We start from the raw sequence: 18,872 nt of genomic DNA on the forward strand, positions 1-18,872 counted from the left end.
ACTAAAAGAGAGGAAGGGGAATGACTGTCCAGAGTCTCGCTATCAGGGACGGAGCTGGGACCAGCACTTAGGCCTGATGCCTCCAGTCCAGAGAACTCCTATTCCTTTGAGTTCTACAACCCTTGTGAGCCGGGCAGTTCTAACACCATGGTTTGAAATAAAATCCAAATCCAGTTCAAATAGCCTGGTATTCTACAAACCAGACAAGTTAGCCCACTTTGCATTCATAGTAATGAAAATAGTCTTGTTTTTTTTTGATTTTTGTTTTTGGGAGAAAATCTCCAAGTTAGTATCTGTAGGTCCGTATGTATGTATCCATGATACAGACCTTAAATGGAGCTGCTTTGTAGACAGTAAAACTTCATGTAATTTTGAATTGTTCGTTTGTGTCTGGGATGGGATGCCCCAGCATTGGGGGAACCTCCCAGCATCTTTGCAAGTTTCATGGAAGATGAAATGTCTCTCTCTCATCCCTTGGGTGACCAGCTCATCCTGTTTTGCCTGCACCTTTCTGGGTTTTAAAGCTGAATCCTCCCTGCTCATCCAAAGGCGCGAAGTTTTTTAGGAAACCATGTTCATTTCAGGTTTGTGGTTATTGTTGCTGGTTTCATTCTGAGTTCCTTCAAAGCAGTCCTTGCTTGCCTGATTTTCACCCATCTGCTGGGAGAGGGCCTTTAGGTGGGAAGAGGGGCGGGGTGCGTGGAGAAAACTATCGACCCCCAAATCGCCATTGCCCAGCTCAGTCCTTTTAATCCTCTTGGCCGAGTTCCTGAAAGAGAGTGACCCGAAGGGCTTTTAATTAAAACCAAATCCCATCCTGGCCATGGGCTGGGGTTTCGTTGGAACGAAGACTTTATGTGCAGCAGAAAGTGGGGCATCTGTTTCAGTAATTGTAAACCCCTTGTATAGTTAATAGGGAGATTGTAGCAATAAGCACAAGAAGCCTCTTGTCTGGGAAACTGGAGAATTGTGAATGAGGCCAATGCCCCAGGGCAGCTGACCAAAGGGAAGGGAGAAAAAAGGGCCAAAGGTTCCCCAAAGCCCCCAAACCAGTAAGAGTTATTATGAGAGTTGAACATACCAGCCTGCGGGGTGGGATGGAGGGAGCAGAATGTGTCTACAAAGTGCTTTGGGATCAGGTTCGCTCAAAACCTGTTAGAATGCGCTGCTTTTGGTGTCTGGAGGTTTCAAAAGTTTCACTTTGTTTTTGCCCTGGGCGGTCAAATGAGCATACCTGTTTCCAAAGCGGGTTGGGAAGTCCCCTTGGGGGATAAAGAATCTATTTGCATAACAAGCCAGGCAATAGCAGGGGAATCTGTATTAGAGGGTGCTGGGGCGCCTATAATCTCAAGAAACCATGGGTGTGCATTATGGTGTTCCCTTCAAGTTCCCAAGAGGGTGGCATCCTGTGACTGAAGTGAGCCTGGGAGTCAGGCACCATCCTCACCTGTTTTCCTACCAGTCCTCTGGCCACTCCTCTCAGCCTCTTTCCCAGTTCCTCCCTATCTCTCCACTTTCTTTTATGAAAAAACACAGTCTCTCTCTTTTTTTTTAATTTTTAAAATTTATTTATTTATTTATTTTTGGCTGTGTTGGGTCTTCATTGCTGCGCGTGGGCTTTCTCTAGTTGCGGTGAGCAGGGGCTACTCCTCGTTGCGGTGCGCGGGCTTCTCACTGTCGTGGCTTCTCTTGTTGCGGAGCACGGGCTCTAGGCACACAGGCTTCAGTAGTTGCAGCACTTGGGCTCAGTAGTTGTGGCTCACGGGTTCTAGAGCACAGGCTCAGTAGTTGTGCATGGGCTTAGTTGCTCCGCAGCATGTGGGATCTTCCCGGACCAGGGCTCGAACCCGTGTCCCCGGCATTGGCAGGCGGATTCTTAACCACTGCGCCACAAGGAAAGCCCAAAAAAAGTCTTTTTTGTTTTGCTTTTTCTTTTAAAAAATCATTTATGTGGAAAATTTCAAACCCATACAAAGGTAGACACGAGTATAATGGGCCTCATGTACCCATCACCCAGCTTCAGTTGTCAACTTGTTTCATCCATCCCTATTTCCTCCCTCCTGTATTATTTTGAAGCCATCTCAAACATCACATTTCTTCTGTAAATATATGAGTGTAGCTCTAAAAGTGGGCTTGGCAAATTTATTCAGTAAAGGAACAGAGAGTAAATATTTTCGGCTTTGTGGGCCACACAGCCTCTGTTGCAACTTCCCAGCTCTGCCGTTGTAGTGTGCGAGCAGCCACAGACGATACTTAAATGAATGAAATGGCTGTAGTCCAATAAAACTGTATTTATGGACATTAACGTTTAAATTTCAAACATGAAATTTTCATGTGTCAAGAAATACCGTTCTTTTGATTTTTGGAAACTGTTTAAAAATGTAAAAACCATTTTTAGCTCATGAGCCACACAAAACCAGGTAGCCTTTGAATTTGGCCCTTGGGTTGAAGTTTGCTAGCCACCTTGTAGGAGGTCATCGAGAGGACATGACCGCCTGTTGACCCTGGAGCTGGACTGGGGGATCAGAGCCTCCTCACCCCTCCCCCGTCCTTGGAATGTACATTCTGCCCACTATTGCCACAGTGGGAGCGTTTTCAAGGACGCAGCCTTGAGAGAGCAGTGTGTTGTTGAGACCATCTGGACAGTAAACATGACTGAGCTCCATTAAGGCCTCTATAAACGTTCTAGACTCTGAGGGGCGGGGGTGGAGATCTTGCGGCCCCTCAAGACAAGCTTTCTGTATAGCACAGGGAACTCTACTCAGTATTCTGTAATAACCTTTATGAGAAAAGAATCTGAAAAAGAGTAGGATATATGTGTATGTATAACTGAATCACTTTGCTGTACACCTGAAACTAACACAACATTGTAAATCAACTCTACAATATAAAATAAAAATTAAATTAACAAAACAAAACAAAAAGTCCCTCATTAAAATATGTAACGACAACAACAAAGACAGGCATTGTAAGTAAGTTTTCCTTGCTTATTACACCTGACCCCTACCAACCTGCCTCAGCCTCCCCTTACCCTCCGTGTATGGGGGCCAGTTTGTGAACCAACATCCCTCCTTTAAAAGATAAGTACTCCTTTAAAAATATAACCACATTTCTGTTATCAACAGTATTTCTTTAAAATCTTTAGATAACCAGTCGAGGTGCAAATTTCCCCAGTTGTCCCACAGTCTTTGTTTTTTACGGTTTGCTTGAATCAGGATCCAAATAAAGTCTGTATGCTACAAGTAATTGTTATATCTGTTAAGTTTTTTAAGTTTGTAGTTCCTTCCTCCGTGTGTGTGTGTCTGTGTCTATTTCTGTCTGTCTCTTTGCAGTATATTTGCTGAAGAAACTAGGTTGTTTATTATGGGGAGCTTCCTACAGTCTTGAGTTTGCTGATTGCACCTGGTCTACCTAACATTTTAACAAAGGAATGCTTGGGTCTCAGTCCTTAAAACTTACCCACGTTTGCCCTACGCTCACTTTCTTGGTGATCTCATCCAGTGTCCTGGGTTCAAGTATATGCTGACAGCTCTGCATAGATAGCTCCAGTCTGGAGCTCTCCCCTAACTGCAGGCTCAAACACCAAACTGCCTACTTGCTTTCTCCACTCGGACAATTAATAGTCTTCTCAAGCTTAGCTTGTCCGCATCTAAGCTCCAGGGCCTGTCCCCCAAACCTGCAACTCCTACGGTTTTTCCCATTTCCCACCTCTCTAGATGCTCAGGCCCAAATCCTTGGAGGTGTCTGTGACTTCTCTTTCTTTTATTCCTCACATTCGGTCTATCGGCTGCACCTTCAAAATACCCCCAACCGCATCTCACCACTCTCACTGCCATCAGTGACTAAGTCATCATTATCATCTCTTACTGCTCTCTCTGCTTTAGCCGTTGCCCCCCTTCAGGTTATTCTCAACACAGCAACTGGTGTTATGGAGCCAGTTTTTTAAAAGTCAGAGCACGGCTTTTACTCTTGTGCTAATATCTCTTCAGTGGCTCCCATCTCCCTCCAAGTAAAAGTCAAGTTGCTAATGATGACCTAACCTCATCTACTGCTCTCATCCTCGTGTGATTTATTGCACATGTAAATTGCATTCCTAATGTCAAGGCCTTTGCACTTCTGATTCCCTTTTTCTGGAACATTCTTTCTCCAGACTCTCCCATGAGTTGAATTTTGAAAACATGAGTCTGGCTTATTTGTTTATTTAATAAACCCATATGTAGAGCTTTCTTCATGCCAAGCATTGTCCTAAATGATTTACTTCATTAACTCATTTTATCCTCATATGACACTATGAGGTAGGTACCATTTATTAACCGCATCTTACAGATGAGGAAATGGAAGCACAAAGAGATTCAGTAACTTGTCCAACATCACACAGCTACTAAGTAGCAGAGATGAGATTCAATCCAGGCAGTCCTGCTCCACAGTCCATGCTTTTCCTTTCTCTTTTGAAATCAACTTCTGTGAGGTATAATTTATATTACAATAAAATGCATCCATTTAAAGTGTAGAGTTTGATGAGATTCAATAAACGTATGTACCTGTGTAACAACCACCAAAATCAAGGTATAGAAATGTCGCCCCCAAAGTTCCCTTGTGTTCTTTTGCAATAAATTCCTCCCGCTGCACCCAGCAGAGTCCCAGGCAACTTATTTGTTTTCTGTCACTGTAGATTATTTTGCCTATCATGGAGTTTCATATAAATGAAATCATGCAATATGTACTCTTTTGTGATTGGCTTCTTTTGTTTGGCATAATGTTTCTGAGGTTCATCCATGTTGTTGCATAAATCAGTTTATTCCTTTTCCTGAGTTTTTTTTTAATCTTCCATGTCTCTCCTTTACATGTTTATACTTTTCTCTACCTTCCTGAACTTACAGAATATATTTATAAGAGTCATCCGGTCTCCTAATTTGATCTTCTGTGTCATTTCTGGATCTCTTTCTGTGGATTGGGTTTTTTTCTATGGTAACCAGCCATATATTCAATTTTTAATTGGATGCTGGACATTTTGGATTTACATTTCTGAATTTTGTGACACTCCTTTAAATATTGTTGGGTTTTGTTCTAGGATGCAGTCTAGTTATTTAGAATCAATTTAATTCTTTCAAGGCTTGCTTTTAAGCTTTGTTAGGGTAGGTCCAGGGCAGACTTTAGGGCTAATTCAGCCTATTACTGAGGCAATACTTCACTGAGAACTGTCCTTAATGCGCCATGTATTTGGAGGTTTTCCACTGGTAGTTGGGAATTATTCTCCACCCTGTGTGAACTCCAGGGATTGCTCTGCTTATTACTGGTGGCTCTTTCTTCAGCTTCAGGTGGTTTCTTACATGTATAGGCATAGACAGACCAATATTCAGCCAAAGACTCAAGGGACCCTTGTTCAAATCTCTAGAACTTTCTCTCTGTGCAACTCCCTCCTCAAGTAATCTTCCCTGTGGATTCTAGTTGCCTTGATTTCCCTAAACTCCTACTCTGTCTCCTCAGCTCTGTTGGGATTCTCCTTCTGGTGCTGTGGTCTAGAGACCCCAGGCAGCGAGCAGGGGCACTTACAGAAAAAGCTCAGCTTTCCCTCCTAAGTAAGGAAAACCCCAGTTCTCCCCCTCCTTCTTTGTTCTCTTCCTATAAGCCTTTTACCTGTGTGTCTCCTTGACTACTCACTCAAGACACTCAACACAGAACACATCACTTCTGACCCTCCTGGTCACCAAACGTGTGGAGGATTTTCCTTATACCAAGTGATTCTGTGACACCAGCTGGGTGTCCTACAATTCAACTTAACTCTGACGCTGTCTACCTGGAGGTAGCCTCAGGTCCCACAGGTTAAAGGCTCAGTCCCTCAAGACTTCTCCCATCCCACTTCAGACACCAATCTCAGGTAGCAGGTCTCCAAGTTACCCACAACTTCTGTCTGATTTGGCTACAAATCAGAGGTTCCCATGACCACCTCCTCAGGTTCAATTAATTTGCTAGAGCAGCTCACAGAACTCAGGGAAACACTTACTTACATTTACCAGTTTATTAAAGGATATGATAAAAGATGCAGATGAATAGCCAGATGAGGAGACACATAAGATGAGGTCTGGGAGGGTCTCAGGTGCAGGAACATCTGTCCCCAAGGAGTTGGGGTGTGTCACCCCCCTGATGTGAATGTGTTCGTCAACCTGGAAGCTCTCTGAAACCCCTATTGTTGGAGGCTTCCTCACATAGGCATAATTAGTTATTAACTCCATTTTCAGCCCTCTCCCCTCTCTGGAAGATGGGAGGGTGGGGCCGAAAATCCCAAGCTTCTAATCATGGCTTGGTCTCTCTGGTGACCAGTCTCCATCCAAGAGCCCACCCAGAGTTGCCTCATTAGAACAAGAGATACTTCTAGTGCTCTTTCTTAAAAAATTTTTTATTGGGGTATAGTTGATTTATAATGTTGGGTTAGTTTCAGGTGTATAGCAAAGTGAATCTGTTATACATATACATATATCCACTCTTTTTTAGATTCTTTTCCCATGTAGGTCATTACAGAGTATTGAGTAGAATTCCCTGTGCTATACAGTATAGGTCCTTATTAGTTATCTATTTTATATATAGTAGTGTGTACATGTCAGTCCCAGTCTTCCAATTTATCCCTCCCTCACCTTATCCCCTGGTAACCATAAGTTTATGTTCTACATCTGTAACTCTATTTCTGTTTTTTTTTTTTATTTGTTTATTTTATTTATTTTTGGCTGTGTTGGGTCTTCGTTGCTGCGTGTGGGCTTTCTCTAGTTGTGGCGAGCGGGGGCTACTCTTTGTTGCGGTGTGCGGGCTTCTCATTGCGGTGGCTTCTCTTGCTGTGGAGCACGGGCTCTAGGTGCGCAGGCTTCAGTAGTTGTGGCTCATGTGGCTCTAGAGCACAGGCTCTATAGTTGTGGCGCACGGGCTTAGCTGCTCTGCAGCATGTGGGATCTTCCCGGACCAGGGCTCAAACCCATGTCCCCTGCGTTGGCAGGCAGATTCTTAACCACTGCGCCACCAAGGAAGTCCCTCTACTTCTGTTTTGTAGATAAGTTCATTTGTAGCCTTTTTTTTTAAGAGTCCACATATAAGCGATATCATATGATATTTGTCTTTCTCTCTCTGCCTTACTTCACTCAGTATGACAATCTCTAGGTCCATCCGTGTTGCTCCAAATGGCATTATTTCATTCTTTTTTATGGCTGAGTAATATTCCATTGTATGTATGTACCACATCTTCTTTATCCATTTCTCTGTTGATGGGCATTTAGGTTGTGTCCATGTCCTGGCTATTGTGAAGAGTGCTGCTAGGAACATTGGGGTGTGTGTGTATTTTCAAATTATGGTTTTCTCCGGATATATGCCCAGGAGTGGGATTGATGGATCATATAGTAGCTCTATTTTTAGTTTTTTAAGGACGCTCCATACTGTTCTCCAGAGTGGCTGTACCACTCCTAGCACTCTTATCACTTAAGAATTTACAAGGGTTTAGGAGCCCTGTGTCAGTGATGGGTCAAAAACCAAATATTAGAACAAGAGATCCTCCTAGTGCTCTTATCATTTAGGAAATTACAAGGGACTTAGGGGTCCTGTTCCAGGAACTGGGGGCAGAAACCAATATATATTTTCTATTATCTCACAGTTTCCCTTCTCTCAGGGATCTCAATCTTGTCCTACCTGTTGTCCAATGTCTGAAAACCTTTTGTTTCATGTTTTGTTTGTTTTCTAATTGTTTAAGGCAAGAGAGTTTATCTACTGCCAATTACTCCGTCATAGCTGGAAGCAGAAGTCCAACTCATTCCTTATTTATTGATGAGTGGTATTCCATTGAATGGATATACCGTATTTGTTTAACTTTTCATCTGTTGTTGAACATTTGAGTTGTTTCCAATTTTTGGAAAGGAACTCTACAAATCTTTGTATGGACGTATGTTTTAATTTCTCTTAGGTAAATACCTAGGGGCAGAATTCCTGGACCATAGAGTATTGTATACTTAACTTTATAAGACACGGCCAAACGGTTTTCCAGAGTGGCTGTATCAGCAACGTATAAGAGTTCCTGCTGCCCCCATCATCGTCAACACTTGGTGTTGTTAGTCTTTTTAACTTTTAGCCATTCTAGTGTGTATATAGTGAATTTGTTACCACATCAAACTGGGGTCCGCTTGCCTGCACGCAGTAAAGCCAATCTATTGACCCTGGGTTTTGGTGAAGGAAAGTGCAGCATTTATTGCAGGGCACCAAGCATGGAGTCCAGGGAGCTAGTGCTCAAAAGGCCCCCCAATCCCCAAAGTCTTTCAGGGAAAGGTTTTTCAAGACAGGGTGAAGGAGGGGGGTTTGGGGTGTGTGATCAGCTTGTGGACATTCTTCTGATTGGTTGGTGGTAATTGGGAGTCAACGTCATTAACCTTCTGGTTATAACCAGTCTGTGGCTTACGTGCTTGTGGGCAGCATAAGTTTACTTCTTCCACCTGGTGGGGGTTTCAGTATCTGCAAAACAGCTCAAAGGACGTGGCTCAGAATATTATCCACAGTCCTGGAGGAGGAGCTAAAGGTCCTTGACTTTAATGGCTGAAGTATTATTATTTTGTCTTGCTTGACTGTTTTCCTTTTTATGCGTTTTCTCACTTCCCTGGTTAAATTTATTCTTTGGAACTTGGGGAAGGCCTAGGAGGCTAAAGTCTTTCTATAGACAAGAGGCAGGTGGAGGGGAGTGTGGGTCTGTTCTGGGAAGGCTCCATACGGTCCGGCTCAGTTACAGTACCTCATAAGGGTTCAGTTTGCATGTTCCTGGTAACTAATGATGTTGATAAGCTTTTATGTGCTTATTGGCCATAAATGTATTTTGTTTTTAAATGAAGTTTAAGTTTATATTTTTTCCCTATTGGCTTGTTTATCTTCTACTTACTGAATTGTTAGAGTTCTTTTCATATTCTAGATATAAGTCCTTTGTCAGATATAACAGAATCCATGCTTTTAACCGCTGCTCTTTGTTTGATTGAGGGGAATGAGAGGTGGATGTCAGAATATAAACAGGCCATTGTAGATTGAGGAGAGAGATGATTTTGTCTTATACTAGCATAGGGTTTAGATGAAGCAAAGTGGATGGAATTTAAAATTTAAAAAAAACAAACACCTCAAGGAATTCTGGGTCTATTTTTTCTCCTTTTGTCTTCTGAATGTTCCTAAATATATTTACAGATACAACCTGAATCAAACCTGAATTTTTCTATGCTTGAATTAACTACAGGAGAATGTCTCAGGAACCTAGGACATACTCTCTTTTGCTGTTCCTTTTTCTGAGCCATGGAGTGGCAAGTCATGGAGTTCCAGATTCCCGGCAGGGTAAGTCCTGAGGGAGGAATCATCTGTCATGGTTTCCACACATCTTAGGGAATGGAGTGGGGTTAGATCAATTTAGGTACATGATGCCGCAAAGTGTTTTGGGATGTGTGCGTGCCTGTGTGTGTGTGTACCCACGTAAGTGTAGAATTTTCAGGATCATTCTGAAAGGGTTTTTCAAACCAAGGTTTTTTCACACTGGCACATATGCACACAAGTATAATTAAAATTCACTAAAAATTTCCTTCACGAGTAACCTTTTCGGGGGCTCTTTTCTTAATACATATTTGTATTTTTGAGGGTCATCCAGTTCAATTCTATTTATACATTCAATGGCTTTGTTGCAGATTTGCCTCCTTTGTTGCAAAAAATGGCGGTGAGTATCTATTTTATTTTAAACAACATCCTCTGTACTGGAGCTGCCAACTTTCGGATGTTATACTCGACGTTATCTCTTTGCCTTTTAGGAAGAAATAATAGATGGAAGCTACCTGAATGGTAATGTCCCCGCTGTCCCTGCTTGTTGCTTCTAAGAATTTCAAACACAATGCGCCTATGATCTCTCTGGAATGATTCCTTTTTAAGTTGTCTTTTCATTTTATTTCCATTGTAGCATTGCTGGATCTCATACAGTTTCAAAGGTAACTCATCCTAAAGGGGAGGGGAAGGGATGGAATAGATTTTTAATAAAAATTCTTAATGAAAGTCTCTTAACTATAAAAAGTAAAATGTACTCATTACAAAAAATATCACCCAATGCACAAGTGTTTTAGAATAGATATATTTGTTCAACACAATTTTGGCCCCCTCTGCTCTAGCACAAGAGCTAACATTTACTGACTGCTTACTATGTAGCAGGTACTATTCTAAGTGCTTTTATGCATAGAAACACATGTAATCTTCCCAAGCCTCCCCCTCCTCCCACCCAAGTAGGCCCTATTGTTACCCCATTGGACAGAATAATGAAACTGAGGCCCAGGGAGGTGATTTAAGGTCACAGAGCTGGGAAATGGTAGAGCTGGGGTGAGTATCCAGCAGCCTGGCTCCAGGACTCACTGTTACTTTGCTCTCACTGTCACTTTATATTCTGTGTACAGGCTGGTGTTAGATACCAGGGATGTGGAGCAGGGCACTAGATAGTCTTGTGGAAAGACAAATATTAACAGATAATTCTAATATAACAAGTACTATGATGGAGAAATGGGAGCCTTGGGGCCCCATGACAGGAGCACTCAATTATATTAAAGTAAAAGATCCCCATAAACAGTCTTCTCCCTAAGGTAACTCCAGTTGATAGTTTTGGATATATTCTTTCAAGCTAAAGTTTTTTATCTATCTATCTGTCTATCCATCTATCTATGTATCTATAAAAAATGTGATTATAAAAGGCCTTCTAATTGTTTAAGGCAGGAAGAGTTATCTACTGCCAATTATTCCATCACAGCTGAAAGCAAAAGTCCAACTCATTCCCTTTGTCTGAATGAGTGGCATTCCATTGAATGGGTATAACATCTGTTTAACATTTCACCTGTTGTTGGTTATTTGAGTTGTTTCCAATTTTTGGCTGTTATGAATGAAGTTGTACATTTTCTATGTGTTGGGCAATGTTTTAACCGCTTTACATGTGTGGACAAATTTAATTCTCACAGTTGTTAGCTGTATTACATAGAAAGGGAAACCGAGGCACAGGAAAATTCAGTAAACTGCCTAAGGCCATACAGTTCAGTGGTAGAGCCAGGATTCAAACCCAGGTTTCGAGCCTACAGTCCTAACTATGCTATTCCAGCCTCTCATGGTATACAAAGCATCTGTTTTTTAAACTTAATATAGTCAGGACACCTTTCCAAGTCAATCTGTTTGGATTATTAATCTGAGTGGATTGTTATGGGATTTAGAATATAGCACACAGCTCCAAATTGATCATTGTCTTTGAGACACTGGTATGCAGGCTGATTCCTAGAATTGGAAACTCCCCCTCTCTGTGCCAAGGAAACACATCTCCTACCTCTAAGCACAGAGTTCCCAGCATCCCGGCCCATGTTCATTGTCCTTTCTGAACCTCGGTCCCCTGAGCACTCAGCCAGTAGGGGGACTGCTCATCCTAGGCGGGCCTGTCACCATGACCTTCTCCTGTCTGTCTTCGACTGAAGCTCCCACGTGTGGACGGCAGACCTGTCCCGCAGAGTCCTGGCCTATCTGAATTCACGGAACGTTGCCTTCACCATCCCCAGCCTGCAGGTGTGTATCTGAGACCCATCCCTATGTTCCCCTCTCAGTGCTCAGGGGTTGCAAACTCAGGGGCCAGGTAAGTCAGAGAAGTGGGCTAGGTGGAGAGCTAGTCTTCACTTCCACAAAGAAACGTGTTCTGTCCAGTGTTTTTTGAAACATGATATAAGCTCCTTTGTCTCTCTTTCATTTTTCCACTTTTGATGGAGACATGGCGTATTAGAGCAGCGGTCTCCAGCCTTTTTGGCACCAGGGACCGGTTTCACGGAAGACAGTTTTTCCATGGATTGGGATCGGGGAGATGGTTTCGGGATGATTCAAGTGCATTACATTTATCGTGCACTTTATTTCTGTTATTATTACATTGTAATATATAATGAAATAAGTATAGGACTCACCATAATGCTGACAGGAGGCGGAGCTCAGGCGATAATGCGAGTGATGGAGAGCGGCTGTAAATACAGATGAAGCTTTGCATGCTTGCCCACCGCTCACCTCCTGCTGTGCGGCCTGGTTCCTGTCAGGCCACAGATCGGTAGTGGTCCAAGGTCACGGACTGGTATTAGAGTATAGGCTGAGCTACTCTAACAAAGAGACCATAGATTACAGCAGCTCAAACAGTTTAGTTTATTTCTGTCTCATATAATAGTCCAGGGCTAGGTGGGAGGTCCAGAGAGGAGAGACAGCTCTACTTCAAAAGGCCATCGAGGGGCCTGGGTTCCTTCTGTCTTGTTGCTTTGTCATCACCTAGGGAGTGGTTGCCCACATGATTGAAATAGCACATCCATTCTCCAACCCAGAGAGGGTGTGGTGGGAAAGAGGAAGTGAAGGCTGAACAGCTTCTCTTTAAGGATGTGACCTGCAAGTTGCTCACTTCTTCCTGCTCACGTTTCATTGGCTCACAGTCCACAGTCACATCTTACTGCAGAGGAGCAAGATGAGAGACCATGTACCCAGCTAAAACTTGTGGGATTCTGTTCCTAAAATAATTACAAGAGAGTGGACCTTTGGGTATAATTATCAGTCTCTCAATCATGGGTCCAAGAAATATTTTTCTTCCCTTTTAACTCTACTAGAAGAAAAACAGTAGCACAAACATATAAATGGATGGCAGTGGATATTTGCCTTGGGGAACAATAGGGCATGGTGGGGACTGCGGTGAATTGGCCAGCACGTGCCTCATTAGCGTAATCAGTAGCCCAGGGCGTTTTGTTTTGCCTTTACCAATACACTGTGAATAGCACAGAAAATTGAGACAACATTCTTTCAGATTTCAAAGACTATTATTTGATTCAGCAAAGAAGTCAAAGAAGTCATGTCATTGACGAATGAAGTTCTGACATACGTCTTTGTTGTTGTGGTTTTTACTTACTTTATAGTGAAGATGAAAGTGTCAACCAGCATTCATGTGAGAACGACACTCAGAAGCCTGGTTGTTATCTATTTACCAGGACACCCACTAGGTGGAGGTGGCTGGTGGCCTCATGGCATCTGCTTTCTTTGCCCTGTTCATGTGTGCAATCTAAAGAGAAGTGATGCCTGCCCCTTTCTCTCTAGCAGTAGGGTTTCTCATAAAATGTGTATATTTTAACCTGATTAGGAGCTATACTACCTCTCTTCCTATTTGTATATTCATTTATTCATTTAGTATCTACTTATCCAGCCTCTGTTCTCTGCCAGGCACAGTTCTAGACACTGGAGACTCAGGAGAACAGGCAGTCACATTACTACCCACGTGGGCCTTTCATTCTAAGGGGAGAGACATTGAGTAAACAATTATTCAACTCATTCAGGGCAGAGAATAATGGCTGGCACTTATTGAGAACACTTTACATAATCATTTACTCCTCATGACCTAGGATTAATTCTTACTTACGTAGTAAGTTTGACTCTTGTCCCTACCTTTCAGCTGAGAAAACTGAGACCCAGAGATACTGTTGCCCATTTATCAAATAAAAATACAGGTTTCCCAGTTAAATTTGACTTGCAGATGATCAACGAGTACACTTTTTAGTGTAAGTATGTCCCATGCAATATTTGGGATATACTTATGCTAAAAAATTATTCGTTTACCTGCAAGTCAAATCTAACTGGGCATCTTGTATTTTATCTAACAATCCTAGTTAAGGAACTTGCCCGAGGCCGTACAACTAGTAAGTGGCAAGGTGGGGATTTGCACACAGGTTGTCTGGTGCTAGAGCTCACCTTTGGTCCATGATGTCACGCTATGCTGCCTTTCTAGAGCACCTCTATTTAAGGAAGATTTAGAAAAGAACTCCCCAGATAGCAGAGGAAATCTCTTTCAGGAGAGGCTGCTGGCCTCTGCTTCTCACCCTGGAGGGGGTGCCACGGGGAGTTCATGCTGCCTGAATTTTGCTCCTGTGCTGGGGGCTTGGAGCATGGGAGAGGGTTTGAGCAGTGCGCATCTGGAAGTAGTAAACTTTCCGGGTAGAGGCCAGCTGCCCTGGACTTGAAACCTCAGTCACCTGCAGGGACCAGGCAGGCCATGGGGAAATCAGCTACCTAGAGGGTGGTGAGCAGGAAGGGTGATTACAGTGAGCGGCTGTCCCTCTGCCTGTTGATTATTACACAGAAGGGGGTGTATGCCCAGCGTTGCCACATCTTTGTGGTTTCCAAGAGAAGTTGGAAATTTGGATTTTTGTGAGGCATTCCCTGAATTTTAAATGTTAGCAGCTCATAAAAAATTTTGGAGCCAACTCAACCAAACGTGTGCAGGCTGCCAGCTTGCGGTCTCTGCAGGGAATTAGGTGGCCTGGCTGGGCTGCTGGCCGTGGTGCTGACCATGTGCTCCTGTCCTGTCCTCACTTGACTCTCGCAACATTCCATATCCAGGCAGCCATGGAAAACCACCTGGAACAATGTTTGTACCAGCCCTGGAAACTGCTGGAGGACCTGAGGGGAACTGATGCTCAGCAATTCCGCACTGCCATGAAATGTCTCTTAGAAGACAAGAAGGACCGCTTGGTGAGGCTCTCTTGGCATCGTGGGAGCAGAGGAAATCCAGGGCCAGCTGGTGTTTGTCGAGTTGAATGGAATTGAGCCTCACTCAGGCCTGGGCCCTTCTTTATCTCTTCCTCCCTCCTTCTCCTTCTGCAAACTCCCTGGGACCTAGGTTTCCTCTCTTACTTTCTCCAAAGTTCAAATGAAGAGCCTTATAAGTCATATTCTTATGAGTACTGAGAAATGGGGTGTACTGAGGAGTCCCAGTAGTTTGGCTTCATCAACATCCATGAATGATTACTGTGCAGCAGGGGACACTGGATTCAGAGATGAAAGACTGTCTCTGTCCTCAAGGAGCTTATGGTCCAGGGAGACAAAAAACAGGAACAGAAAATTTCCACAAAATGAGGTTGGTAATATAAGAGCAAAGAAAAGGCCTCTGAGACCCAGAGAACCCTTGGAATCAGAAAGGTGAGGTGTAGAGGTGTTTTTTTTTTCAGAGACAGTTGAGTGTGGAGCAGTGTTTTCCAAAGGGAATTGAACCATTTAAACACTTTAATAATCATAAACTTATTTTAATGTCTGTTATTAAAATACACATCAAAACTGTGAGTTTGGTGGAGAGGTAGTGTTTCCTTTTGAAATGAATTTAAGTTTTAAAAAGAGTCAGTTTAAAGTAAAAATATGAACTAAATAATAGTAAAGGCAATGCAAAGATATGGCAAAAATGAGGATGGTGGTCTTTGAAAATGATACTGATCAATGTTTACTGTGTGTCGGGTATTCTGAGGGAATAATCAGCAAGCTGTTTCTGTAAAGGGCCGGATAGTAAATATTTTAGGCTTTGCAGGCCATACAATCTCTGTCACAACTACTCAACTCTGCCGTTGTAGCATCAAAGCAGCCGTAGATGGCAGGTCAATGCATGGGTGTGGATGTGTTCCAATTAAACTTTATTTGCAAAAACAGGCAGTGGGTCAGATTTGACCTGTGGGCCATATTTGCCAACACCGTTCTAAGGGTTTAACAAACCTGGACCTGTTGAATTGTCTCCAGGACCTTCTGAAATAAGGATAAATAGACTCTTACCATTTCAATATTCAGATGAGGAAACAGGCTTGGAGACGTTGAATAAGTAACCTCGGGTTACACAGCTTGAAAGTGGCAAATCTGAGGTGGGAACCTGGGCTCCTGACTCTAGCTGTGAGCCCTCTGGCATCTGGTGAAGCCCGTGGGCTCCATCTCAGAATAATGTGTTAAAATGTATAAACTGAAATACAATGGATGACACAGGAAGCCGATTCTATTGAAATACATTTATCAAAATACATAAGACAAAGTTAAGGGTAAAGTAATTTATGTGCTTCTTTAACACATCCAATAACAAGATTTAGTGGCGGGTCTAATAGTTTCTGTAATTTTGAGGAAGTGTTGAGTGTAAGCGAGATTTCAAGACATTTGCAACAATGGTAGTGAGTTATGAAAGTGTTTGTGGTTTCTAGTGATGACACATCAAAGGTTCTCCTGCCACCTTGCTGGCTTGCTGCCTACGTTCATCCCTGAAGGAGATGCCAGGGACCAATGCCGTGGCAGTGAAAAGGAGGATGCAGTTTCCCCCCAGTGTTCACAGATGCCCTAATCCTATCCGCAGACCCCTGCCCAATAACCCCTAAGTTACACTCTTAGCCGCTGCACTGTTTGGCCCCAGCCGGAAGCGACGGAAGTTAGGAAACACATGGGCGTGGTGAGAGGTGTGGGCTTGGACTCAGTGCACTTGTTTCAGATCCCAGCTTTGTGCATGTTTGGCCTGGTTAACTAGTCTCTCTTTTGTTCTTGTCACCTGTAATATTGAGTTAATTATAGCATGTAATGTTTGCTGAGTGTTCACTAGGTACCAGGCACTCTCTATTCATTATCTCCTTCAATTCTTATATAAATCTAGGAGGTAGGCACTGATTTTATCTTCATTCAAGAGCAAGAAACTGAGACTTAAAAAAGATAAGTGATTTGCTCAAGGACACACACATGTAAGTGGAGGGCCTGGCATTTGAACCTAGGAATGTCTGACCCGCAGACCTATGGGGCTTAACCTATAGGACTGTTGTGAGAATTACAGGAGGTGATGCACGCTTGCTCCGTGCTTGACACAGTGCCTGGAGTGTAGTCCATACTCAGTAAATTGTGGTTGTTATTTTTGGAGGGTGTGTTGGGTGAAGGACAGAGTCGTGTCCAGTCTGATTGTACCTACACCCTGTCAGCATTCCTGGGGTCTGTGGTTCAAAAGATTCATTCATTCGTTCATTCTAACGGGCTATTTCTCAATGTCTTCTAGGTACCAGGCATCCCACTAGGCACATGGCTTGGGCCCCAGCACTTTCCTGGCTCAACCTCAGCTACACACTGGAATCAGATGCCAGGGCTCCATCAGAGACCAGTTAAACCAGACTCTATATAGTGGTGCTGGGGATCACCTCCCTAGTGATTCTGATGTGCAGCCAAGATTGAGATCCACTGGCTTGGAGGAAAGATAGGCCCATAAGCATCTCTAATGCATCATGGAGTTTGGTTCAAGATGCTGTTGGGAGCCCCGAGTGGAGGGAGATTTGATTTGACTTAAGTAGGACATCAGAGAAGACTTCACCAATGAAATGACAACTGAGCTTGGCCTTAAAGGATCAGCTGGATTCCTCTGGGAGAAGGAGGTGGAGATGGGATGCCGGTTAGAGCAAGGGCCTGAGGTGTGACAGTCATGGTGTATCTGAGAATGACAAGGTGCCTAGTGTGGGTGAAGCAGGTGAAGGCCTTGACTTTGTTCTTTAGGTGATGGAAAGGTCTAGAAGATTTGACATAGCAGCATGGTGTTTAATAGTGGTCCTGAATATCACCACTGCTGCTAAGTGTGGTCTCTCCCAGTGTTTCCAAATCAAGAGGCAGCTCTCAAGACAAGCCTAACTTCTATCATTCCTGTAGGAGCTGGATGACATCACTGTTGACTTGGGAGAGATTCGGAAACAAGCCTTGCAGAGCCCGGGCGTGAACCGCAGCCTGTTTCTCATCACACTGGAGAGGTGTTTCCAGGTGCTGAACCCCCTGGAGTGTGTGGAGATCCTGGGCAGGGTGCTAAGGGGCTCCTCAGGCCACTTTCTCCAGCCGGATATCACGGAGAGGCTCCCCCGGGACCTGCGTGAAGACGCCTTCAAGAACCTGTGAGTGTCCCCCTGCCCCTCAGAGTCTGTCCTGAGAAGTCAAGGAGGTGACGCATGAGGGAGGGGAGAAGGCAGGTGGGGACAGGTTAATTTAGAGATGGTTTGATTAAAACAGAGTCTCCCAAATTTTAGTCATTCTGGTATCATCCTCACAATTTTTCCATACCTATATACCACCTGTATTATTATTTAGTTTGTGTTTTTTAAAAATAGATTCATTCTATTTACTTAAAAATATCTATTTTAAAAGTAAATATGGGACTTCCCTGGTGGCACAGTGGTTAAGAATCCGCCTGCCAGTGCAGGGAACATGGGTCCGATCCCTGGTCCGGGAAGATCCCACGTGCTGCGGAGCAGCTAAGCCTGTGTCCCACAACTACTGGGCCTGTGCTCTAGAGCCCGCGAGCCACAACTACTGAGCCCACGTGCCGCAACTACTGAAGCCCGCGTGCCTAGAGCCTGTGCTCTGCAACAAGAGAAGCCACTGCAATGAGAATCCTGTGCACCGCGGCAAGGAGTAGCCCCTGCTCGCTGCAACTAGAGAAAGCCCGCGCACAGCAATGAAGACCCAATGCAGCCAAAAATAAATAAATTTTTTTTTTATTAAAAAAAAGTAGGGCTTCCCTGGTGGCACAGTGGTTGAGAATCTGCCTGCCAATGCAGGGGACACGGGTTCGAGCCCTGGTCTGGGAAGATCCCACATGCCGTGGAGCAACTGGGCCCGTGAGCCACAACTACTGAGCCTGCGCGTCTGGAGCCTGTGCTCCGCAACAAGAGAGGCTGTGACAGTGAGAGGCCCGTGCACCGCGATGAAGAGTGGCCCCCGCTTGCCACAACTAGAGAAAGCCCTCGCACAGAAACGAAGACCCAACACAGCCAAAAAAAAAAAAAATAAAATAAATAAATAAATAAAATTAAAAAAAAAGTAAATATGATACACAATACTGTATATAAAAAAGATAACCAACAAGAACTTACTGTATAGCACAGGGTACTATACTCAATATTTTCTAACAACCTATAAGGGAAAAGAATCTGAAAAAAATAGGTACATATGTATGTATAACTGAATCACTTTGCTGTACACCTGAAACTAACACAACATTGTAAGTCAACTATACTTCATAAAAAATAAGTAAATAAAAT

General features: G+C 43.5%; 1 protein-coding gene across 1 annotated transcript in view; it reads left to right on the forward strand.

Annotated features, from left to right (window-relative positions):
* The first annotated feature begins 9,245 nt into the window (after nucleotides 1-9,245).
* OTOA (otoancorin) overlaps nucleotides 9,246-18,872 on the forward strand; it is a 60,071-nt gene continuing 50,444 nt past the window's right edge. The window contains exons 1-7 of the mRNA XM_061208812.1: nucleotides 9,246-9,336; nucleotides 9,681-9,709; nucleotides 9,801-9,831; nucleotides 9,947-9,974; nucleotides 11,484-11,571; nucleotides 14,413-14,544; nucleotides 17,491-17,726. Of these exons, the coding sequence (XP_061064795.1) occupies nucleotides 9,246-9,336; nucleotides 9,681-9,709; nucleotides 9,801-9,831; nucleotides 9,947-9,974; nucleotides 11,484-11,571; nucleotides 14,413-14,544; nucleotides 17,491-17,726 (635 nt within the window). The remainder of the gene's footprint in view (nucleotides 9,337-9,680; nucleotides 9,710-9,800; nucleotides 9,832-9,946; nucleotides 9,975-11,483; nucleotides 11,572-14,412; nucleotides 14,545-17,490; nucleotides 17,727-18,872) is intronic.

Source organism: Eubalaena glacialis, chromosome 13, assembly GCF_028564815.1.
Source record: "Eubalaena glacialis isolate mEubGla1 chromosome 13, mEubGla1.1.hap2.+ XY, whole genome shotgun sequence".
NCBI lineage: Eukaryota > Metazoa > Chordata > Mammalia > Artiodactyla > Balaenidae > Eubalaena > Eubalaena glacialis.